The sequence below is a fragment of the Fulmarus glacialis genome, unplaced genomic scaffold (genome assembly GCF_000690835.1).
Source record: "Fulmarus glacialis isolate BGI_N327 unplaced genomic scaffold, ASM69083v1 scaffold6791, whole genome shotgun sequence".
NCBI lineage: Eukaryota > Metazoa > Chordata > Aves > Procellariiformes > Procellariidae > Fulmarus > Fulmarus glacialis.
The window spans coordinates 48,958-75,396 of NW_009193302.1; the positions used below are offsets into that span (position 1 = coordinate 48,958).

At 38.8% G+C, this 26,439-nt stretch overlaps 1 protein-coding gene across 1 annotated transcript in view; it reads right to left on the reverse strand.

Annotated features, from left to right (window-relative positions):
- Window positions 1-22,507, reverse strand: part of KIFAP3 (kinesin-associated protein 3) — a 65,743-nt gene extending 43,236 nt beyond the window's left edge. Inside the window, 10 exon segments of the mRNA XM_009587389.1 lie at window positions 12,583-12,690; window positions 12,693-12,729; window positions 15,072-15,250; window positions 15,973-16,071; window positions 16,530-16,654; window positions 17,406-17,505; window positions 19,064-19,205; window positions 19,709-19,764; window positions 20,970-21,124; window positions 22,380-22,507. Of these exon segments, the coding sequence (XP_009585684.1) occupies window positions 12,583-12,690; window positions 12,693-12,729; window positions 15,072-15,250; window positions 15,973-16,071; window positions 16,530-16,654; window positions 17,406-17,505; window positions 19,064-19,205; window positions 19,709-19,764; window positions 20,970-21,124; window positions 22,380-22,423 (1,045 nt within the window). The 5' untranslated portion in view covers window positions 22,424-22,507.
- Between the last annotated feature and the right edge of the window lie 3,932 nt (window positions 22,508-26,439).

Genomic DNA, 26,439 nt, shown 5'->3' on the forward strand with positions numbered 1-26,439 from the left:
ACCTAAAAACATAGCTGACCTTTCAGATCCTTCTGGATTCTTACCTATTTGAAAAAAACCTGACTTGTATCACAACCTTAACAGCTGGAGAAAGGATAATGCTCAACTTTGAAAGCTACTTTGGCTATTAAAATAAAAGCACAGACAGTACTATAGTTGCTAAAGCATACCCATTCTGTTTTAAGCAAACAAAAGTGTTTATTATCTCTTGTTCTTCTCTTGTGACTGGTCATCCTACCCACATATTAACTTGCAGTGACATTGTAAATCCAACAATTACATGAAAAAAAGCTTGCTATACATACAGCTAAAGGCTTCTTTTAAGCAAATATAAAAATTTAAAGAGTAAATTATGCCCTCAAATTTCATGGGGCTAGGAAAAAAAGCTGTTTACACTGCTCTTAACACTTCTTTCCATGCCTCCATTTAAGACTCAAACATCAAGACTAAATTTAAGACTCAAATTACAATTACACTTTGCTGGATAATGCAGGAAACACTATGTGAAGTAAAAGGCAAACCAGTATAAATGGGAGGAAAGTTGGCTCCCCAGAACAGTAACAGGAAAAACAAACTACAGTGAATTGGACCAGACCTTCAGTGGGTGTGAACTGGCAGGCAGTCCACAAGAATGATGCTACTTTGTATCTGTTTGACCTCTATCCTTCATGGGTTTTTTCCCTCCTTATTTTTGCAAAGCTTCATTTGTGCTAAAATAAAGTATCAGTTAAGATAAAGCCTTACATTGGGTAGCAATAGTAGTTTATTTCCTGGTATTTGGCAATACTGGTAGCTTATTTTCAATAAAAGAGCCTACTGTAGCAGCAAAGGCCTTCTGTTTTTTTGAGAAGAAACTCTGCATAATTTTCTCTCCCCTTTTTTCAAAGGTCCAGTCTGTCACAATAACCTTTCTGATGCCTGAAGAACACCTTCGATATCAGTGCTGAATGACAGCCTCAGTTTCTAAACTGCCAAAAATAATCAAAAAGACCTAGATACTCAACCTGAAGTGTGAAGAATATCTACAATTCAAATCAATTTATTTTCTCTGAATGAACTCTTAATGAGTTGGCTCTTAATGACTGGCACTTAAATCATTCTTCCAAATCATGTTCCATAAGGCAGATTTCATGATATACCAAAGCCAAAACAGCTATAGTTTCAAAAAGAAGAGTTGAATTTAAATTCCTTCTTGCTCCGCAGTTAACTGAGCCATTTTCCCTGAATTCCCCTGTCCTACTGTCAACACAGGAAACAGAGACGGGTTTAGGGCATTTAACTCTCAGGCTCAGCATGAAAGTATTTTTCAATTGTGAGTAAATGGAAAAAACCCTGAATTCTACTAACCTGGAGATGAAAATAAACTACAGAACTGAAGTTAAGAGAAAACAATGTGCCGCTAAAACAGCTTTTAAGTATTTAATGGTGTATGCATTTTAAGTTTCATTTCATTTCCCAGAAAGGACAGAATTTCAGGGTGATCTCTGGAAGTTTCACTGTCCCACTTTCTGTATGGAAGCACTTCGGCGGAGAAAAAGCAGAACCTCCTGAGTTTTTTCAGTTCTGATGCAGAACAGTGGCAACTCATGATCCAAAGAATCAAACACGTCAGGAAAATCAAGAGGAGGTGGTTGTTTCTAGGCACAGCCAGCATGATTTAATGCAATTGTTAATCTCACACTCAATTAGGAAGCATGCAGCCTATTGCAAAGTTGACTGGAAACCGTGCATAACTAGTTTGTCTAAGATTAGGAAGAGAACAGATTCAACAGCTACAGCGTTTTAAACACTAAGCATCATCTTGCAGGCTGAAGATTGTATAAAAGGGTAAGAAGCGACAGACTGAAAAATCCACCAACAGGCCGACTGCCATCCTTTTACATAGGGACTTCACTCCCAAAAATACAAACTGGCAGCTATTGACTATTACTTGAATATGCCAATACCAAGATTACTTTTTTTTTTTTTAAAATTATTTTATACTCATCTGAATGCTAATGAATAAGCCCTAAGTCAATCATTGTTTAGAGTCTTGGCTGTAAAAATTTCAAACCCTGCCCAGTACCTGGCTGGAGAACAGCTTTCCAATGCATGGAAGTGATACCTTTTCTGCTATTTTTGACCACTACTGAAGGCCACACATGAAAAAGCAGACACTGCAAGAAAGACTTCCTTATGACTTGGTACAGTAGGCATCAATTATTCCCCTAACTAGAAAAAGCAAGAGAAAGAAAAAAAACAGATCTCTGCCAAAAGTGTTCATAAAAATCACCAAAGTTTTGGTGGGGTGCCAGAAAGTTGTGGCCTACAAATGCTGGTAGTTTTGAGCATCAAGCTTTTTATGACTGAAGGTGGAATAGCCAAATGGCCTAAAGCATTAAGGGCAGCCCTGGAAAATAATGGCCCAGTCATTATGGATTCTTCTGGTATTTATGGCAATAAAACATGAATCATAATGAACTCATTGGATATTAAATGTGGGGGTCATGAGTACTTTGATAGGATTTCCACAAGAATTTACCATTAATTAACCAAATAATTATTTGAAAGTGTTACTGAATTATCCTTAGTTCTTATACAGCCATTCCAGAGAAATTGGTCATTCCCAGCTGAGTGCAGTTAATGCCTTAACAAACCGGTCATTAACTGCAGTTACTGATTTTGTGGGAATTACTGTGTTATAAAATACACTCAACAGTTTATAGAAACAATACTTAGATTTTCTTTTTTTTTTTTTGCAGCTGTAGTTCAGCTGGAGCAGCTGGGATGGAAAAATATCAGGTCCCTCGGGCTGTTTTCACAACTAGTTTTCTGCAAATTAGAGAGGGAAATAAATACATGATGGGTTCTGAGTTCAAAATGGCTTCAGATTTTTAGCCTTTGAACATTAATAAGAAGCCATGTGCCAGTTCTGTGGACCAATGCCTGAATTCCATGCCTAGTTCTTACTAAGGTTAAAGATCTAAATGGTACTAGTAGCAGAAGCTAAAAAAAAACACCCACAACACTATTTCTTGATCACAAGATCAGGTCCTACATTTTGGTTGAGTTTGTGAGCTTCAAATGAAAAAATCCTTCATTAGCTCCACAATAACAAAAGAGAAACCTTAAAGCTGTAAAACTGAAACGCCAATTTGAGTTGCAGTAGCAGCATTCAGTTTGCAAATGCTAAAGTAAAAATGAGAATATAAATTGTGGACTAAATTATTCAAATGTAACACTATCAGTAATTCAAGTAGCCATCATTTCTAATGGAACATCAATGTCTCCACATTAGATATGAAATATACCCTATCCAACTCACGTGTAAAACATTAACTACACTAAATCAAAACCAGAACACAAACGAAGGTAAATACCTATTAAAATGGCAGAGTGAATCTTTATTTTAGTTCCAAACTCCAATACTCGCAAGTCAAATCTGATACGAAATTAGGCAAATAAGAAATCTAGATGGATAAGAATGTCACAAACTGAATATCAGATCTATACTGCTGAATATCAGATCACACTGCTGCTAGAAAACACTGAAATCAAGAGTTTATTCATATGTATCATAATTAGCAGTGATCTTACGAAAAAAGTGATAGAAAGGTATCTCTGCTTACCTCTATCCCACATTATTCCTTGCAACCAGCTCTGAAACAGTTGGACTAAGTTACTCCATGTGTGGGTTAGACACATATTGGTTTGATTTACATATGTAAATATAAATCGTATTGGATATATCAGTTTATTTTATCAAGAGAACCTGAAAGAATTTTCAAATCTGCTCATACTCAAAGAGACTAGGCATTGTAAATAATACGTTATGATATTAATTACATACTAATAACCCCTCTTGTGCCACCTTTATGTTATTTGAAACAGGATTCATACCATAAGCCTAACTTAAAACCCTGATTTCACCATGGTTGGGTTTTTTTTTCTTCCCCGAAAGAACTAAGTACATGCCACATCTGAATGTGGATACAATTTTTTTTCTAGGAAACAAAGAAGAAAGTATAATGATGATGTCTAAGCCAAAGGACTAATAAATGACTAATTTAGTTTGAGTTAATGTTACAGCTACAGACAGAAATGAATCTGCACATCTGGAGCCCCAGGCTCAATTTCTTTGCCTGGAACTCTATGCAAGACAGACTGAAAAATATACAGTAAACACCTCACTGCAGTATTGCTACTCATAAAAGACAACAAAGCATAGCCTCTGGGTAGACAACATACTGCTAAATTTAGATGTGTCCTTTTTTGAGGCTTGATCTTCCTACAGAAAAAAAAAATTGTTATTTAGGATGTCCTACAACCAATCATACTTGAACTTACATGAATTCACACAGAAATTGAAATATGATTGGTTTTAAGATCCCCTACCACATAAGCCAGAGATAAATCAATTAGAAGTTCAGATTAGAGAGAAAACAGGAGGCAATAGGATTATCCCTGAAGGAAGAAGATAAAGCTACTTTTCTCTTCTCCACAAAAGAAATACATTTTGGGTCAAACTATGACCAAGGAAGAAAGCAAGAGAGAAGAAGAATTAACTACCATTATTACAAGAAACTGGAAATTAGAACAGGTGGTTGTTAGTTTGAATCAAACTAAGAAAACATCCACTTCCAAAGCAGGTGGAAAAAATTCCACGCAAAGCTGTTCCTTTAGACGTCTCCACCAAGCTACATAAATTAAATGCTATACAATTAAATGGAAATTTACAGAACGACATGCATCATTTTTGCCATATCTGCACTATCTTTCATTAAAGTACATCAATTGCTCCAATTACAATTACTAGAAAATATTCAGACCTCTCTGTTCTAAAATCACCCTTCCAATCTTCCTGTTTGGAATTCAATGGGAATGGAAATAGGTGGAGGTTTACCATGCTCCTGGCTCTGCATGTACACAGCTCCATAGCAAAGCAGCCTCAGTTCTGAATGGATGGTGCAGCTATATTTCAAAATGCTCGTGCTCAAAGGCGGAAAAAAAAAATACAGGATGCTACCCTTTCACTTTGAGAAAGGGATGATTCACCACAGTGAAATGGAAACTGGTTTTACCCGTGTTTCAAAGTCACTGAAGCACAAAGCTGAGGTTCAAATCTAATAAGCCCAAAAAGTGGAGTTAAATATTGGCTGAGCTTTTAAGTCTTCCAGATAACAAGAATTAAGTTCCATATTATTCAAGAGATACTGTTCCTGTGCAAGCACCAGCATACTCTTACTAGCAAAGTCTTGGAAGAAAGTTAAACAATTCAATTGTATTCTTCTTATTGTGAAAACATTACGGTTTTGTTATTTAAAAGGTCATTCACTGATGATCTAGAAGTTTCTCAGAGATCTGATAGCTTTTCCAAAAAGAATAAAAAGATATTTCAGGCTCCAGCCTCACAAAGAAAATTTTGCTTTACACAATGAGACTACTCGAATATGTAAAATTATAACCAATCCTGCAAAGCATCTGTATGTCAGAGACCAAAGGAACAGAAATTGATTGTATAAAGATATACTAGCACTATACTCACTACAGTGCAATAAATTTTTATGTTAACATATGTCTTCCCCTTCAGCTCAAAGGGTCTGAAGATAACACTATCAACTGACAAAAGACTTCGCACCTTAGCAACTGCAGACATGGGGAATCTGCAGTTGGTCTCCTGCACTGGAGAAGATCATCTGAGAAACTCTTAGATAAACAGCAGAAACTTGTGAGTTAAGATGTTTCCACATTTCCAAAAGGGAAAGCAGATTGTAACCTTCCCCCTTACATCTGAACTTGTAAAAACCTCAGGATCTACGGGACTACTACATCTGCAAAATTGTTCCACGTGATCCTTTGAGACCATCCCTCTGCCTGTAGGCTTCACAAGGGCTCTGGAAAAGGTGCTCCTCTCTTCTACCTTGGTGCTTATACAGGCTCTATGAAGATTTCACCATAGATTAGGAAGACTAGCAAAAGTGCCCCACCCCTTCTTTACTGAGATTTTCCAAGAAACTAGAGCTGGTTGTTTCTGTTCTGTCATGCTTTAGGCATTCAAGTTATGCCCTGTAAAGCTTTCAGATGTCAACAGTTCACGTAGATGACTAGATTTACTTTTTACTGTTAAGTATTAATTTGCTTTTGCAATATGCAAAGAAACAATTAAAATAATTAAATTAATTACACAGTCACAGATTGTAAGCTGCACAGTAGAAATACTGACTCAGGGAATCCTACCCATTCATCAGTTCAGTGAATTTCCAACAACTCAGCTCCCTCATCTTTAGATTGCTGCCATCTCTCCACTCCTGTCCTTGCTGCTGCCATAAGGATTTCTATTTTCAGTCAACACTCATGAAGTTAGTTTCTTGTGTTATGCCAAAGTTATCCTCTTCATTACAAAAGCTAGTAACACAGCTAAATACACATGTGCACTTGTGAGCAGCACACCACAGCAATGAGCTTTCACTCACCTGAACAGTCAAAGGCTGAGTGTTCAGATTAGCAAGGATCCACCTGTAATAGCTACAAAATGGAAAAACACAGTTTCCAACTCTGGACAGTTTTAAAGCAGTCAGAAAAATCTTAGACAATAGACTTCAAAAACTTGTAAGCTTATATACAAATATGATGTTACGAATTCCAGTTATTCCTTCCTGATAATTCACCACAATTTACCAGTAGCACAAGGCAGGGATATGGTGAAGGCTTTTACCTTAAAGTTAGTTGGGATTCTATTTCTGCTTCAAACACAGTATTAGCAATACTGACGTCTCTCTACTTTGAGTTCTATATTTCTCAATATCAGAAGTCAATTTTTCTTTAATACTACTAAAATTTGCTGTCTAATCCATAGTTAAGGTATCTAAATAAGTGCTGGGTTCTAAGACACATTGTGCACCCAACACTCTTAAGTCAGTTAGACATGCTAGGTTTATTTGCACTTCTCATAAGGATTTAGAAGTTGAATGTTAAGAGATGTTTTTGTTTTGTTTTGTGTTTCTTTTGGTGGGTTTTGTTTGTTTGTTTGTTGTTGTGGGTTGGTTTTTTTTTAAGCCTTAGCCATACTCACCACAAATGATAAAAAAACTACCATTAAAATAAATCCCTTAATAATTACTGCTTTCCAACAGACTGGTCCCTGTAGTTGAACTGTTACTTAATACGCTTCAGCCAGCCTCTACTATAAAGGAATGGAGACACCTCAGGCAATATTCACACAACACGTATTGGAAACAGCTGCTGCAGAGCCACCTTAGGAAAAAAAGGTTTCTCAATTTAATTGGGAAAACAGGAGGAAGCATAAATTTTACTGCCATTAATAACTTCAAGCAATCCTGATATGACTTTACCTCACCCTGATGGCTGGACATGTGCTTTTTGTTAGGGTCTTTGCCACATCTGACCCCTATTGTTTGCTCACTTGATCAGGTAAGAAAATGTATGTTTCTTTATAGGATAAACGAGGCCTATTAAAGTCAGAAAAAACATTGCAGTAGCCTATAAGAAGCTCCATTTTTCAACAGATGTGTGAAGCTCCATAAGTAGTTCATTACAAAAAGGCCAAGTGAACTCATAAAGAGAACACATCTACTTTAAGCCTTCTTAAAAGAAACTTTCATAAAAGGAATAGAACATTAAAAACCCACAGCACTCCGTTAATTAGAGAGCAAAGTACTTCTTGGGTTTTTAAACAGCAGTCAACATATAATCCAGCTTGGCTGCATACCATATCAAGACTTCATTGTTAAGAAACCCAACATACAACGGTTTGGCAATTCTTTGATTGCTCATTAAACCTAACTTGTAAAGAACAGAAAAATATCAGAGGAATTTCAGTAGTTTCCAGAAAAGATTTTAGATAATAAAACTCTCAAAAATTCTATCAATGAACCTAGTGAAGACAGACTCTTCAAGTGAGGACTAAATCAGACTGTCAAATTCACCCTCTGCTCTGGCTATTTCCAGCTTAATTAAAGAACTCATAACAGAAAAGTTTGACCTACTTTGGCATTTGCAAACTATTGCACAGTCCTTAGACTTCTATGTAAGATCAGGTGGCTACTACTCAGTGCGCTGATACTAAGTCTTGGAACACCAAGAAATTAAGAACATCAGGCCAGGATGCTCACATTAATAAGGCATATACGCTAGATACATACTGTGACTGGCAAAACAATACTATTGCTACTCAGGACTGATCATACCATATTTCAGAGTGTTGTACAACAAACACTCATCTACTTGGCTGAATACAAATCCACACAGCCAGTTTTCTTTCAGTCACTGTAATCTGTACTGGAAAACATAACCCAAGATGTTCATCACCACCTAAAATCTTTTTGAGATTGAACACCTTGGCACTGTGTAACACTTTCACAGCCATACACACAACTCTGCTGTACTCCATGTCCCATTTGGGCCCGATTTGCAACTAGTACTGGTTTGTGATCCACCCACTTTTCAGCTCACCAATACCTGTGTTCAATCAGCCCTCAATTTTTAAAAGCAGCTAGTAATTTCAAGCAACCAAGAAGAGACACTTTAGTCTGACTTCCAAGCATAATGGGTTTTCATTCTTTAAGTATGGCTTGCACTGGGAAATGAATGAAAAGAAAATGGCATTTCAAGACAACATGCATTCAGTACACCTACGAACTGTCCAGCAGCTCAAAGGGATGAATGCACACATCATAAAAAAAATGTTTGCTCCCTGCAGGCAGCCAGACCTACTCTTTTTACCCTTTGAGCAGCAACACAGTTCCCATTGTAACAGCTTCCGCACCATTCCCTATCATTTATATCCTTTTGAGAGGAATAACTAACTCATGGGTGGACACAGAAACCCCAGTACTGCCTGCCACATCCGCATACTGCTAGGAGCTCCTTCTGAACAGGGGGACACCAAGAAGAGTTTGAAGCCTGCCATAACACACACAGCAGCACTCAGCTGGTTCTGCTGTACAAACTCCCTGCTGTTCTCATGGAGAATGGAGAACTATTTGTCTCACTTCACAAAGGCTAAGAAACCACTCAGACACAGCACAAAATAGCACCCTCATTAGAAGAATGTGAATCACAAGCTGTGCATATATTTAAGAGAGCTGTACTAAAAATTCTGTATTTGGTTTGGCCCGTTAACTGAAAAACAAAGTGGATTTGGTCCAAACAAGAAGTGAGGTTTTTTTATTCTCCCTTGTAGACAATGTTTTCTTCTCTTTGCTGTCAGGGCATTTACTTTAGAAACCAATCACAGATCCAGGGGAAGGATTATGAAAAAGGGTAACATTTCCCTTCTGTCCAACAGTGGAAGAGAATAAAGGAAGGATCTGAATCTGTTTTCTTAAAGTTCAGCTCTATGTTTCCCCCTTTCAGTGACAATATGTTCCACAAACAGATACACTAACCACCATACTCTACTGTATTTGGAGCAAGTCACTCCTCTACTCCACTTCACTTGACTTATGCCATGCAAAGCAAAATGAGCGCTATAAGAGTGAAGCAAACCTCCGCAGAATATTCTATAGTGTGCTGCTTTGGTCTCTCCTTCCGAGATGATGAGGGCACTGAATGTGTGTTTTCCACATTTCAGGCAAACATCTAGTTTAAACCACTTGATGAATTCACATGAATCCTCACCTTAATCCACTGAAGCCATACTTCACCATATACTGGCACATAAAACATACACACAGAGAATGTATAAAAAAGAAAGATCACCCTGTAAATATAATTTCTAAGTATTAAAGCAAAGCCACCAGTACAAAAAAGTTCTCTGCAAGGCCCTAGTGACTCAACAATTACAAGGTTTTCTTAGAGAACTGAAGTCACGCAAATCAACAAAATCTCTTTTCAAACCTCTTCAAGCAGCTTGTGTATGGAAAAACCTGAATACAGCAGGCTATATCTCACAGGCTTCTACAGCTCTGCTCCAGCTTCTGATCTCAAGTCTGAAGCCAAATTTCCCTCAACTGCACCCAGTTCTTTGAGATTCAGAGTATAACAAAGATCAGCTGTAGTTGATTAACTTGGGTGCCTGGAGGGAGCAATAGGAGTCTTGTCATATACAATACTTCAGACTTGTGAAGAGAAGCCGCAAAAACTAGCAAGTGGTGTTGACTGGCAAAGCTACATGGGGAAGCAGGCACTGGCACTATTAAAAAGAAAAGGCTAATTAAAATGGAAACCAAGACTAAGCAGAATTTCTCATGTCCATGCTTTCAACAGCAGCCTCAACACTCTGGAGTGAGAGGGAAAGAAAGAAGATGGTCCTTCTCCAATATATCCATGCCATACTTAGTCCATTCCTTTGCTAGCTCAGTCGAACCAGTCCATTCCCTCTGCTTCCAGCCTCCACCTACATTTAGAGCCTTCTTGTTCCCAAGCCACTAAGCGTCCTTTGGGAAAGCGGCGCATCTTCCAGAACTGCAGACCGCAGCCACCTCAGTGCTCAGCCCTAAACTGCTGCCTGATAAATCCTGTCCTTTAGTTCTTTGCAATCTCAGCTCTCCCCTTAAACACCTACTATACTTAATTTATACTCATCTCAAACCCAGTGCTAAAGTCTCAAAGGCACAGCATGCACAAATGTTAAATTTCAGTAGGCTGAGTCAACAAACTTGACCTCTTGGCATTAGGAGCTGTATGGTAACTTGTCAACAGCTGTTGAGGTGTGTTAGCACTCTAAGGTGACCTGCAAATGTAAGCCGAAGGGTACTGACTTGAATAATGTGTGTAACCTGTATAAGAGGGGCATCTGGCACATGATTATTTTATTATTAAGGTTGTAGGCTTCTCTGAGACAGGATACACAAAGTGATGTATTTGAGAATTATTTGAATCACCACATCAAGAAGACTCTCACAAGTCACAGACGTGCCTTAAGAAACAAGTAAAGTAATAGACAATATTTCCACCTACATTTTCTAACCAGCACATCGCAAAATAAGTATCAAGCAATTCTACAGGGAGAAGCTAGGGCAAACAGCACATGCCTACCGGGGGTGGGGGGGAGGGGAAGGAAAAAAGAAAAAGGGTCGAACACGTCCAAGTCAAGGAAAGAACCACCACCCGTGGAGCCAAACAGACACTGAAGCTTCTGGATGTACTAGCAGAACTTGCTGTAGATTACCCTAATCGCCACTTCAGGAACAGACTGCAATTTTAGCAGCCAGTTCTTCTGACCTAAGCAGCCTTCTGCACAGGCCTACTTTCAAGTCCAAAAGAATGGCATTTGAAAAGAAATTCTCCTCTCCACATTAGAAACAGACACTAGAAAACAGATACTTAACTGATGAGTTTAGTTTGACTCTAATATTAAATTGGGAATTTCTGGGAGCAGGGACTTCTCAGTGATTTGTGTCATGCCATTGCTTGGAGTGACAAGCTCCCAGAAGCCCTAGCCTTAGACCACAGCACTAGCTGCTGTACAAACAAAACAGACAAGTTCCTGCTCTAAAAAGCTTACAACCCAAGCTGAACCAGACTACCTCGCAAGATCCTCTCTCAAATGAGAGAAAATATATTTCTGACCAGCTTCCACTTCTCAGTTTACTGCCAAATAGCACTGTCTGGAGGGAAAAAAAGTATAAAGAAGAGGGATTCCAAATGCCATTTTTCTTCTTCCTCCTAGCTCAGCCCAGAGGAGGATATCGAGTGCAAACATGGTTGTGGGGCAAAAAGCATAAAAAGATCTGGGGCATTTCAGGATATATCAGGTAGCTGTTATATTAATCACCGACAGGATTAAAGCTTCCAAAGCAGTGTAAGTTTTCATGGTATTAACTTGTATACTAAGCAGCAATAAGGCCATGTTGAGGTTGAATGTAAAATTGAGAAGGCAAACAATCCTAAGAGACTATAAAAACCTGGGGAGAAAGCTCATAGATTCACCATTGCATTCCACTTGTTCCATCACATCTGGCTACACCAGCTGCACTAGATTTAGTACATCCCAAACCCAGCATATCTCAGAAAGCTTTAACGGTGATCAAATCAGACAATCCTCTGCTTTTTCCAAACTCCTTATTGTCTCCATGGCTTTCCTGTACTGACAACAAAAAAGTTTCACTTGTATATGAAGTACCCACATGATCTTAATACTGTCAAGCTGAAAGTCTAAAAATCAGTACTGCCTAGGGTTGAACCTGACAAAGCTGGGAAATTTCTGATCTCTCTCTATCTGGACCATTAAGGTAACAAGAGGCAGCAGATATATCAAGCTCCATTAAAAAGAAAGAGGTAGTTAGTATTCTCCATCAGCTAAGCTCCATGAAGTTGCTGGCTATTTTTCCTACGTATTCCCCCTAAAATTACAAGCTTCACCCATGTGTCAGCTTACATGGTTTTCAGGTAGCTATCGAAGTTATTTTTAAAGATCAGAAGACTTATCCAACAGTTTAAGAGAACTTAGGAATAAATCTACTGGGAACCACATTATTTTAAATTTCCATTTAAACCTGCATCTGAAAAGATTATTTGAATGATAAGAAGTTGGGAGTAGTGAGGAAAGAGATGTAGCAACTTTTAGGCACACTATATCATGATGCAAACAGCTTCACTGTCCCTGCTGAAATGTCTATGTTAGAACAAAAGATAACATACCTAGAAGTGCAGTGAGTTTGGGAAGCAGACCAACTTGTACCATTTTATTTCTCAGGCCTGTGTCAAAGGATAGATTTAGTAAGAGTCGAAGAGTGATGTTCAGCAGAGTACCATTTTCACAAGTTTTTCAACAATATCCATTTCAACCTGTATATCAAGAAAAAGAAAAATCCATAATCCATCCAAACTTAGCTTTGTCTTCAATGTAAAAGCCCTCTCAGTGTGTTACATCTTCACACACAGGCGTACGCAAATACATATCCAATTTGTACCCATAATAGTGACTGTCAACGCATTTTCATCTGAAGCAGCTTTGCTTATGTCTTTGTGGTTGAAGTCTTCTAGATTGTGTACTGGGTAACGTTGATTAAAAAAGTTTTTGAACAGTTCAGATGTCTTGGAAATATTCTCCACAGTTGGAATAGTGCAAGAATGTGGTCAAGACATCACTTGAAAGACTAGATTGGGGAGGAGAACTAATTTAAACTTAAACACAAGCAACCCTCAAGCAACTGACATTACAGTCAAAGAGACAACCAACCAAGAAAGACAGAAAATTGGCATCCAAAAACAATTTCAGATCTTTCATTATGAATTTCAAATGAACCCCTAGACAGAACTTTGCATGTGTTCTGAGAAGAGGCATGCTGTCCTGTATATTAATTTAATAAAAGCATGAAAGTCATCTTGAAACATGTATCACTTTCAAATTAAAAAGTGGAATCCAGGAACTGAGAAGTGATATCAGTTCCTGAGATCATGTTCCCTTTACCAGCCAGAAAAGACATCTGAGCATTGACTGGCAAGACTTCAGAAAGTTTTTATCATCTTTCAAGCAACATTTCTCTGCTTTATTTGACATAATCTTTTAAATGCATCCATTCTTTGTTTCCCAGAATCTTCTTTGGTCAGAAGGAGGCACATAAAATTACTTTGTATTCTTCAAACTTTTGCATGTATGTAAGTAGCCTTCCAGTTATAAATACACACAGAATGAATACTAAGAAAAGAAACTACAGCTCTCCCCACACGGCATAGTGCAATAATCAAACAACTGACTTGATAGCTTTGATCAAAAACAATCAGATAGCAAGAACTCCTACTTCACTGCTTTGAATTTAATACGGCACTTGAATACCAAAGGAAAGAATGTGTTATAAATATACATGGATTATTCAGTTTTACTTAGAATCAGGCGTCGCACAACCTATCTTGGTTGATTTTGCCTTCAACATTTTTGTGTTATAACCCGATATAAACATTAGAACACCTTCTCCTTCATTGGTAGCTTTCCTTAATAATACTGTGGAGGAAAAAGTATCATCTTTATCAGTAAGAAATGCTCAAACAGACAGCTGACCTGAAGCATGCAAAACTTTTCAAAAGTCTTTTCAAAACTGTTAACACACTCTGCAATAAAATAAATTCAACAATTGTTTCATTTGTCTTTCCACTACCTCAAATGGAATGCGGAAAGTGTGCCACCAAATCAGTGGGCTGGAGAGCTAATCCTTATTTTCCTCATAAAGTCCTTCAGGGCACTATACAAGTATAAACTAAATAAATGACCAATCACCTGATAAACAGTCTACATTCCCCCAAAAACGCATGCTCGGTGTCTGACTTTTGTTAAGAAATAGGATACCCATATATAAATAAGGGAGATACCTCTTGTCTGCAGTGTTCAGTGCATATGCATGCGAATGACAGTTCCGGTAACAAAGATGCAATTAATTTTCTATTGCATTTACACAGATCTTTTCATCTCACAATTTAAGTGTAACATTAATCTCAGATTAACTCTTGGATGAGGAAAATTGATAATTTTCATTTAACAAACTGGCATAAAGGCACCGAAGTGAAGGCATGTATCTACTAAAAGCCATTGGGAAATCAGTAAAGGAGATACTTGGCTAGACCTTAAAGTCAGGAAAAAAATATGCTAGAATTTCCAAAGTTTGAGACTTCACCGAAAAAAAAGCTTACGAAGAATAACACTGCCTCCAATTCTTGGGAGCTACTGGCAGCTGAAGGAACAGTTGTGAGGTGCCTTTGAAGACCAAGCTGCCCTAGGAAGTAAGTAAACTACTCTAGCAAACTGCAAAAGGGTAACTACCTCTCCTTCTAAGACAATACATGGCAGAGACAACAATATGTTGTCAAAAGAGTCTAGTTTGGGGGAAGGTTCATGGGCATCTCCAGAAGTGGGGGTATGACAAGACTGTGGGGTGCTGACTTCAAAATTTGGAATTTCATGTATCATATTTTGAGGTAGCTTCACTGTTTGGGATGATAGTTCTTCAAAAATTTTTGCAGTATGTTATGGCTGGATGTTGTACTACTTTTCTTTTACTCATTTCACTAGTAACAAAAGAGGATAATCAGTGCCACGGATATTTAGGGTGGGGACGGAGATGTCTCCCTCTTCCCTCCAACCACACAAAGTTTTCAGAGTCCATACCTTTCCAACAGAGTGGTATGAGCCTTACCATATCATTCTTGTTCTCCATAAAAATGCTGAGTTTCTTCAAGAAAGATACAACCAGGATAAGCAGCTCAAAATTATCACGGTCCAGTGCTTTCACTAACATATGGACAATGTTCTTATTTCTCATCTTCAGCTCAGTGCGAGTATCCTCAGCAAGATTTAGGAGCAGGTAAAGTGCAACTAACAAAGTCCAAAACAAATCATACCAACAGATCAAAGTCAATAGAACTAACCAAATCTCTATATACACATTAAGTGCTTAAGTCAAGACTCTCAGAAGCATTCTGCTCCCTTCCCAATGCATTTTGAAGGAAAGTGACCATGAATGCTTTTTTGCCCTGTTTAGAGAGCATTAAGAAGATTAATTCTAACAGTAGCTTTGGAAAAAAAAAAATTTTCATCACTAGAAGCTTTTTATATTTTTTTTTTTTTTTTACTTTCAATTCCAATGGGAACCATTAAAAAGCCCTTCTCGGGAAAGCTTTGCCACTCAGATCATTTCAATCTAACATTAAGTGTATTTTAGTACAAAAACTGAGATAGAGTGAAAGCTATTCAACTTGAGTCAGATACAGGCTAAGTTAGGCTAAGTTAAAAAAACCCAAATCAAACATACAAAACTAAAATACCCCACTCCTCCCCACCAACATTGTGAGCAAAGAAAAGTTAAGTGGATCACTTTTGCTATTTTTCCTAAGACTGACATATCACTTTAAAAATTGTTAGCATACTGTCAAGCAATCTGATTAAGTACTCATCTTCTCCCTATTTTTTGGCAATGCTCTTCCATATTCATCCACACATTCAGTACGTTTAAGACATCCTGGTTGTAACAAGCATCCAATAGAACCCCCTACCCATGTTCACCAACAAGGAAACAATTTGCTATTTGGATTTGGTACCTCTGAGTAGCTGTTCCTGCTTGACAACCAGCCCTTGATATTTCTTGTAAGTTTTCTCATAGTCCTTTTTCACGGTTTGATTTTCAGGATCTTCATCAAGTAAATTGCAGAAGTTAAGGAGTTCAGATAAAAGTTATACAGTCTAGACAACTATTGTCCTCAAAGGTGTTATTCAATCACCAGTAAAAAGCAAGAGACCTATGGAATAGCCAGTGTAAAGACACTACCTCAGCAACAGCTTGCTACACCTGTAATCTACAGCATGATTTTTTTTCTCTTCCTAGTCCTGAATGTATTACATCCTAATAGTCAGCAAAAATGTTCCTAAGACATACTGCTGATAAAATAAAACATTTTTTTTCTTGTTTTGTTTTAGTAACTTCAGCTTAATCTCTTCAGCAGCCCAAACTTCTCACTCTTGGTCTTTTTCATATTGTACTTTCTAGTAAATTCCACCGCTTTCACAGAAGTTGCTGCACGCTCATCTGGAAAACTCAACAACAGCTATCAAGACAAGTCAGAAGCCATCAAGCTGCCCCAGCGTATCAAAAGGATATCAGCTTTCTTCTTTTTAGCAAGTTCTTCCTGCCAAAGCTCATGTCTCTTCAGTTCATGGTCTATGATATTCATACACAGAGCTCCAATTTTGTAGTGTGTGATTATTCCATGAAATTGGGAAAAACTACATTGAAGAAAAAAACCTCTGAGGAAAAAAATAAATGCAAACAACCCCAAATCTGTTTTGACATCTATGGTAGCAATGTCCCAACACTGCATGAAGTATTAAAAAAGGTATTTACTCTATGCCCCATTGTAACACTTCTCTATTGGAAAATTATTTCAAAACAAACAAAAAAAATCCTGAAAACATTAATATTTTTTCCAAACTTGTAGAAGAACAAGCAACAGTGTGTTGTTCCAAGTCAAAATAAAAACACATTCCAATTTTCATGCGTAAAGGAAAATGTTTTCCAATCAGCCCCACTTTTCATACTATAAGTGCTTCAGAGGACCCTCTACTCACTAGAAATACCACAGAGGTCTAAAAATCAAGTTGCAATGCAAATTCCATTTGAATTACTTCTAGGCAGGGTATGCTAAAACACTGGCATATCTAAATAAGAGCAAGCACTTACTTCAGTTTTGAATACTGTTTCTTCCCTGTAGGAATACTGAGGGAAATAAAAGGTGGCAGCTCAGCCTATAAGCTATGGGTCAGAATCCTTGCTAGCTTCTTCCCAGCTCTACTACACACTGCCTCACCGTGGGGGTTTTCTGTGCCTCAGTTTTGTCATTTGTAACAAGCATGTTTCTGTCTCAGCAATTTTTTTTCCTGTTTCAGTGAGGTTTTCCAGTGCAGTGCAGAAAACAAATGAAAAGCCACTAAGCAGATAAGTTCCTTACGTCCCTGTACACAGGGACTCTGCACTCACCTTGAAAAGCAGAAGAAAATATAAATTATATTCGTAGCAAGTTCCACGCTTTGTTTCCAGTCTTCCCTCAGCACTCTAGCCAATGCACCCAGAGCAGTTTCTGAAGTGGAACAAGATTTAGATGAACATCAGCATTTCACCTCCCTCCTTTTGTCTTGTGAGACTGAGAATTTGAATGCACCTTATTCTACATGTATCAGTTTTCTAACGAAAGATTTTCAGAGGTATCTCACTTTAACATGTAACGCTGCTCACAAGTTCTGTTTGGAGACGATACTAAAATAGAGAGTACCCCGGGTGGTCATCCAGTCACAAACCCTAAGAAGAGGCAACATGCAAGGAAACTGCAACCAAACACTATGGTCATCTTAAAACTACCACTAACCTTAAGATCTTGTGGCCTCTGCCATCTGTATGTTCCATACTACACTCTGGCCCATACCTAAAACATCACCACATTCACTTCCAAATCCCCTTTAAATTCTACCTTGACAACTATCATTTTTCCTCCACTTCTATTTACTTTCCCCCCCTGTAGCAACTTTTGTTTTATTTAATAATTTGGCTTATATTTCTTCTTGTCATACTTCAGCTTACTCTTCCTCTCTGAATCACTTGTATTTTCCATTCACTTTCCCCTATCTAGTCCCTCTTCACGTACACCGTGTTACATGATCAGAATGAGAAAAGCAGCAACTGGCAACTTCAAGCACTAGAATATTTGCAACAACTCATGGGGACAAGCCATTATTTGATGGCTTGCAATTCTTACAATAACCTTGCTTCCCAACATTGCAGGATGGGTAGAGTACATATTGAAGTTATCGTTTACTCGAGGTATGGGGGGGGAGTATAAGGGCTCAGTAAAAGAGAAAGGGGGCAAGGAAAAAAATGACTAAATTAACAAGACATGAACCTACCATCACTTTGGAGGTCTGGTTTGGATTGTCCTTATCTTTTGTTTGTCTGACACCTTTACAGACTATAAGGTCCCTTTTAACCCCGGAAGAGAGGGGGCAATGGGAAATGAAAATGTATATACATGTACACATATTTACAAACACACACTATTCCACACTGATGTAGCTCTCAGAATGCACATGGCACAGCACATATGTATGCAGACACAAAATGACAGCAATGTTAATGTCGTATTATGCATTCTGATAAGATTTTAAAATGGATCCATAAGCAAAAAGACTATGGTGTGCTAGTGAAATACTTCGGTGATGCATCCACATTCAATTTATTAATTTCTTTGGAAACTGGACACCTATACTTATGTCAACCTGCAAATCCCATTTTCAAAGCGAGTTTCCTGATCTTCAGGATACAACTCTACATTCTCTTGTCTCCAGCTGCAATGCCAACTGAAGTTAATTTAGCATCAAAATAACTAGGCTGAGAACAAACAGCTGAAGCCTATTGAGGCCAGGAAGATTTCTGTGTTAGGCCCACCTAAGAACAGCCTAAGCAGCATCCATTTGTAGAGAGATCCAACAGGGCTTTGACAGCCAGCTTATTATGTACCAAGAAGCAAAGCCTAACAAACAACAGAAAATCCCAAATTAAAGGTGAACTACTTTTCCGTTGAGAAGAAAGCACCACAAATAAACAGCACAACATTAAGAGAAGTTACCATCGGGTTTTAAAGTTACCATTGATAAGCAGTTCTTCCAAATTATCAGGATTCCTAGCCAGCTGCAGGATGAGGGCAGAGCCGCGCACCTTGTCAGGAATGTCCTCATACAGTAACTCAATGTACTCATCCATGTCATTGATATTGGCAACTTCATCAATCTGAAAGCAGTCATAAGCAGGGGTTTCACAGAGAAAAAGAGATGTCAATTCAAGACAATCAGTCACAACGTTATTCAATTGCAAGACAAAAGAGTGCACAGCTTTGAATTAAGATCGTAGGAAAAAATAAAATACAAGGAAAAAAAAAATCAACACATCCAGAATCACTGCCAATGAACACCAGGAAATCTGAGAAGATTTAATTACAAAAAACAAAGGAAGCTCAGACATGACTCCCTGTGTCCTGTCCGATGTTCCAGACCTCACTTGCTGTCCTGCTGCGTGCTATAGTTGGAGGGGGAAGTATGCAAGTCAAATATTTTACCCTTTATGGAGATGATTTTTATTCCATTGTGCAATATTTCCAAACCAAGTTCTTTGTTTAAAAAACAAGAAGCAAAAAACCCCCAGAATTCAGCATTTTCTCTCCTCCCCTCCCTTATATAACTGCTTACTTAAGAAGTAAATGGGTTTTGCATTTCTCTTCTAACACCAATATTTACCTCCATTCCTTCAAATGGGGGTGGATCTTTTGGCTTACTGGATTTCTCTTTCTTTTCTATAAAGAAAAAGACATGGTTGCAGTTAAGTTGTGCATATTCACAGACAAAAAACATATCCAGTATTCTCATAGTAAACATTCTGGCTAAATCAAGGTCAAAGTCCTTTTGCGTCCAGCTGACCCGTCAGACTAACACAGCTAAGGTATGTCAGGTTTCTGAAGCCGAACAGCCCACAGGGAGCAAAATAAACCCTCAGATGCCTTTTGACTCCTCAGTCTAAATGATCAGTCAGCTGGAGGGACAGAAGGTAATAAACCTTAGGGCAAGCCCAGACTGACAAAACTCACTTCCACAGTGAGATACCTTAGCAGCTTTGATTCTGCTTGTACACTGTGGCAAAGCTGCCCTGTGATACACCAAGACACATATATACAGAATAAGAGAGGGTGAAACACCCAAAGAAGTTACAATCAAAGCATATAAATAACATTAATCTTTGTTTTAAACTCATCTCATTAAGATAAGAATCCAACTTGAGAACAAAGCTTACCATTTCATGATTGCAAGAAACCTTGCTAACCACAAGGTAATGCAGGATCAGATGTTAAATATGAAATTGTCCCCTGAGCAGAAAGTTTAAGATGAACTTAAGATGTAAATAGGACCACCAAAATGCCTTGGCATCAGAGCAGAGAATTACTGTTCTCAATAACTTGTTCACCAGGAACTTAAGACAACAAGATGAGAGAATTACCCCAAGCTGTCTGCTACATTGTACCAAAGCTTGTCAGACTCTGAAACTCCTCACTCCAGCTTTACAGACAGCACAAATTCAGCCTAGGAACACTATCTACCCTTGCAACAGGTGATGACAGAGATCTTTCCAGAAAGATCCTCATACAGTCTTTTGATGTCACTGCAAGTGCAGATGCAATATGAAGAGGTTGCACCAAATAGTGGAGTCTGTACCTCTCGAGTCCTGCTAAAGGCAGCCAGTAAGAAGCATCAAGCATCAATACTAAGTTTAACTAACAAAAAAAAAAAACCCTTTGGTTGTTAAAAAGATAATTCCCCCCAATCTCGCTCCAAGACTGTAATTTTTTTCCAAGTGTGATTTAACTACACACCTTCCTTACTCTCATTACCTCCAGAGAACTCGTATATCAAGCAAGTTAGGACCTCAACTAGAAAAACCTCACACAGTAGTTGTTCAATGCTGAAGCACCCCAGTCCCATGCTACTTTGTTCCTGTATTATTTACCTTTTCCCGCTGAGGCATCTCTGCGATTTTGCAGATAGTACAACAGCTGTTCTACTTCTGCAAGTTTGGAGGGGTGAATGAGCTTGCATTCTTCAACCACCTTTCGAGCCAGGGAAGCAATGTCTGTATTTGCATTAAGACTCTTTAGCCGAATGCTGCAACACAGATAGGTCTCTTTTCAGTTTTTAGATTTTTGTATCTTCAGTCCTTTGATTTATGTTTACACAGTCATTAATTTCTTGAAGCAGAAATGATCCTGATATACCCAATGCCTGTGCCATGGCTTACAAAGGTAATGTCAAAGTAGTGGATCTCTACAACTCCAAATAGCAATAACTGTCAAACAGATTTGACAGAACGTAACTGTCCATCAGCTGACAAGCAGCAATACTAAATGCAGCTGTATGAACAGATCGCTTATAACTATCTTAGACACAGCAGCCAGTAATTTATTTGCAATACACCCAAAAAAAAGTGCACAGGACCGCAAAGGAGTACTGCATACGCAAAAAAAGCCAAAATGAGAAACAGCTATGGGTGTTGACGACACAGGAAGGTTCTTTTGCAATGCCTGCAGATGCAGCATCAGGAGTCTCCCATAGCTCTGGCAAACCTGCAGCCAGGTCCACAAGCAACGAGCAGTAAGAAATCTCTGTGGGCATTAACAATAGATGGATCAAAAAGGCATTCCACCACGTTGCAGATGCAAGTCATGCCGATTCATCTGAAAACAGATGAACATTTCTGATATCTTCAAAAATTTGAGACAAAAATTTGATTCTCTTTTTCTTCCTCAATTATTCTTCTTACATGCACTCACACAGGTAGCCACTTCAGCTCAAATTTTCAAAAAGAATTCAGTATAGAGATAAAACAGACCTAGGAAAGGTCCAAACTTGCAGCTTGGAAACTTAAGTTATCATAGTTCTCTGGGCTTTTCCAATGGGGAATGCATTAGAAGAAAAATACCAGGCAAAACTAAAATGCAGATACCATAGTGAAACCACTAGCAGTGGTGATCAAAACAACAGGAGAGCCAACAGCTAGAGCATAAGGCTGTCAGAAGGTTCAATAGTATTACTTGCTCCAACATTAACCATCATTTGAGTAGGAACCAATCACTTCACTTTTCTCTACCTCAAGTTCCCATCATGTAAAACGGGAATAATCACTTTTCTTTACAAAACACCTCAAAGTACATGGATGAAAAGCAGTTTACAACACGTGTTTTAGATGTTAACTTTTCTAGGGACATGTTATTTCCCGGCTCCTAAACCCTCCGCTAATCTAGCACTAAGTTTTATAAAGATGAGAACATATTGTTTCTTACAGGCTGTTGATGCTTTGAGTTACTGAATCTATGACTCTATGAAAAACAGAAAAAGCTATCAGAACTTGCTATGACCTTACATTTTCTGACACTCCTTGCGCTCCCCCAGCATGGGGTCTCCCATCTCTCCCAGAATCGTTGCTTCCACTTCATAGTGGACAATGAGGGCTTTCTCAGATGGATGCACATCTATGTTGCCTCCTTTTACCTTCCTGCCGTGAAGGAAGAAAAAAAAAAAAAAAAAAGAGAGTTACTGATTAAATGAAAAGTTCAGAAAACACACCAGAACATAGATCAGTAACAGTGACCTGTCTCCTGTTCTATTCAGACCCTAAACCCAAGCACTGCCCTCCTTCCACACCATATTTAATTTCACACAGCTGTACCAAAGCTTAGTGCTAGTGGCATATTCTTGACTATTACCTCTAGTACATACAGAAACACCCAAACCTGAGTCACAGAAGTCACGTACGGAAGAAACAGGATAAATCTTTGATTTCTAAGTCTCCCAGCTCTCTTAAGGAACTACAATCAGGAAAAAGATGCATTTTACAGAGAAGGTGAATTTCCCAGTTGATTCCCTGTTACACTGTCAGTATTGAGAAATCTTCTGCTAATGGCATCGATCTAGTGTGGTCATTTACAAATGGAAATTTTTTCTCAAAGACTCTCTTGGCTAAATCTTAACATTTAAAAATCTACCAAGAATGAATTACAGATAATTTGAATTTCAAATTAACTATTCTCTCCTGAAGCACAAACCTCTTTGCTACTGTTCTTCACCTCATTGTGTCTGTCCCCCAGGGAGATTACCAGATCAACAGCTGCCATCAACAGGTATAAATCAAGCATGTCTACCTGCTTTACTACAGCTACAGATATTTTGCAAAAGCATTCTCCAGGAAAGCACTTGGGTATGTCACTGCCAAAAGGGCCTGTCCTGCTCTGTCCTCCTTTGTGCCAGTAACCCCATGTCTACGCAGAGATACAAGGGCCATGAGAACAGGCCATGGATAAAAGACCATGAAGATACACCTCATTTCTGTTTTCAAGTGATGGCAGAACCACATCCAGAGAATACAGTTACACATTTCTGTCTTTGGTGGTAAAGCTGACACTTGCCCCTTTTCCCCTTGGTACTGCCAATAGAGCATGAACAGTCATGCCATAAACCAGGCTGCTAAAACTCTGCAGATTAAAAACAACTCCCTAATGTGGGATTGGTTTTTGGTGTGTGGGTGGGTAGGTTTTTTGTTTCTTTGTTTTGGGGTTTTGTTCAGGGGTTGTTTTGTTCTTTTTTTTTTTTTTTAGACAGATCGTGTCAATAAACAGATTTACAGGTGGCTTCACCAGTGGTTGTATCAGCATAAAATCAGCATAAGTGAGACAGCATTAGCTAGCACTAGCTATAGCATTGGGTCAGTTAGACCAGGCAAAACTATTTCAGCCTCACAGAGCTGGAAATGTTAGCAAATCTGGATGCAGCCTTCAGTGTAACCACTCGCTTCAGAAAATGTTTGAAATGCATGCCTCCATCTACCCAGCTACTATGGTGGCTCCTTTCCTTTCTGCAGAATACAACTGCAAAACCCACCTTTTTCTTGAGATACAGCTGCCCAAAAACCCCCACAAACCACAGAAAGGTCTGCTGTGGGAAATGGAGAGTCTAGTTCAATTACCAGCCTTACAAGGACATAAAGCTACAGGGCAAACAAATACAGCTCACTGCTAAAGAGCAACATCTTCCTTGATGAGATTGTAGCAGAACTCCATTTATCACTTAAGATTTTTTTAAGAGACTTGTGTTTTTTTCCTTTAACAGTACTTTGAAGCAGATGCTTCATTACAGTCTGTTCTCTGTTCTCACAAGGTGCAGCCTTGCAGGGCAGAAAGCTTAGAATAAACCTATTTCAAAAGAAACCGGCTCTCACTCCTCACCTCCAAATGTATTCCCCCATATTTAGACCTACCAGCAGGCCCCAGCCGCAAACGCTCCTCCTGACAGTCAAAGCTCTGTTAAGTGACAGCTTGGTAATATTTACAGATACAAAGAAAAGGATGGGTAGAGAACAAATGGGCCTGAAGGAGTTTGGTATAGTTTTACAAGAACTAAGCTGAACTAATAGCTCATCATTGCCAAAAGGATTAGATCTTCATGTTTTCCCTGCTCCTGGCAGTCACCTTGGTTCAGCATGAGGGCTCGTCAAACCCTTTCACAGCCACTTCCAGCAATCCAACAGAAAACTCCTCATGTTTGGGGCAGAGGGAGTTTTTCAATGTGTTACTGAATTAAAGTGCTCTATAGAAAGGGAATAACACTTCCTATCTATGAGCAGGGATAAAGAGGAAGGAGTGACACCTCCTGCTTTTGGCAGCAGCAAACCACTGATGAGCTTAGCGACCAGCAGAACCTCAGCCTAAGACTGCTTAAACAGTTTTAGCATTTCCCATAGTTAATTTTTTCCTTAAGAGGGACAGATGGGGTAAGCTGAAGAACTCACAGCTGCAGAGATTTTCTGCCCTTTCACATTGATAACCACCCTCACTACTTGAGCTGTTTCCTAGCTGAGAGTGTCACAAATCAATTCACATTCAAGTTCCCTCTTTGAAAAATCTTACCTTGTGAACTGCTTGAAGACCTACACTAAAACGCACTACTCAGCCACTAAAATTGTTTTCCGTTTGGAAAACACTGCATTCAGACTGCCAGCATCACAAAAAAAAAAAAGTTATCTTTATTTAGAAAAACAGTCCCCTCCTTCCCCCTCAAATCAACAAACATCTACTTTACTGATTTTCTATCCATCTTGAGTTTATAAGTCACTTCATAAAACATTTAAAAATACAGACATTCTTATAACTGGTAAAAGCAGCAATGCACTGGGGAGCTCTCACACGCATCAGCCCATCCTTTCACTTCACTGCCTGTTTTGTCAACAAGAATCATGCTCTATTAAAGGTTTAAAAGAAGAAGGCCCTTTCTACAGACAAAAGCTGTGCTAGCTGAGCTCACATAACCAAAGCTGGTGTGTAAATAGCCTTTATTAACTAATTCCTTCAAGGGGAAAAAGCAAAACCAAGCTATCCTAATTACTAGTGGCACAAATTGCGCACGTGGATAAGGCTGAAAATCCAATAACAAATCCTAGCAAGTCATACTTGGTGGGAGGGGGACAGCTCACAGAGGATGACAAAGGGAAATAGAGATCAGAGGAGTACCAGACTTGCACACATGCTTAGTCAGGTTAAACAGCACAGCAGATATTTTTTGGTTTGTGCTCCCTAAAAAGAGAGAAAACTATGCTTGTTGCAGGGATGGCTACAAAATAAAGAAACTTCTCCAAAATCACATAAGATGGCACAAACAGAACATGCAAGGCTAAAAGTAAGCACTGCTCTAAAGTTACAGCTATTTATTTAATTACAGGTGGCGATTTGATTTTTACCTGTTATCGCATTTATATGACAGAACTAATGTTTAAAGATTATCAAGAGGTTTTTCCCTGCTGTTTCTAATTATGGGTCTTAATATGTGGCATACAAAGGGCGGGGGGGGGGCGCGGAAAGCAAAACCCGGGCAGCCTAAGCAGCAAGTTCTGCAAATGCTGACAACAGGAAAGGAAGTAAAAAAAAAAAAAAAAAAAAAAAGGACCAGGAAACTCCACAGGATTCAAGATGTGATGGATAAAATCACCCACATGGTAGGAGGAAATGACACTGTTCACACATTATATCTTAACAGAGGCCTAGATGGCCTGACATCTTCTGGGATTGCTAGCGCTTTTGCTGTGAAACAACTGATGGAGATCCAATAGTTGCCTACTCAGACCCTATTCTTTAGGCTGACTGGTCTCACTGCCAAATAGATAGATAAAGGCACCATCCATTCATCACATCTTTAACATCAAACCCAGATCACCCACTTTATACACCATGGTTACATTTCAGGTCCATCCCAACTCCCAAACCATTCCATTCATCCCACCTCATTACCTGTCCCCCCGCAATCTGCCACACCATGCCCTAACATCTCCTCCAAATCAGTTCATCTCTCCTAGCTGCACCCTGAACCTGCCTTTACTGCCTAATATCCCCTCCCTGGTCTCCAGCCTGCCTGTTCCCCAACGCAACCACCTGCCA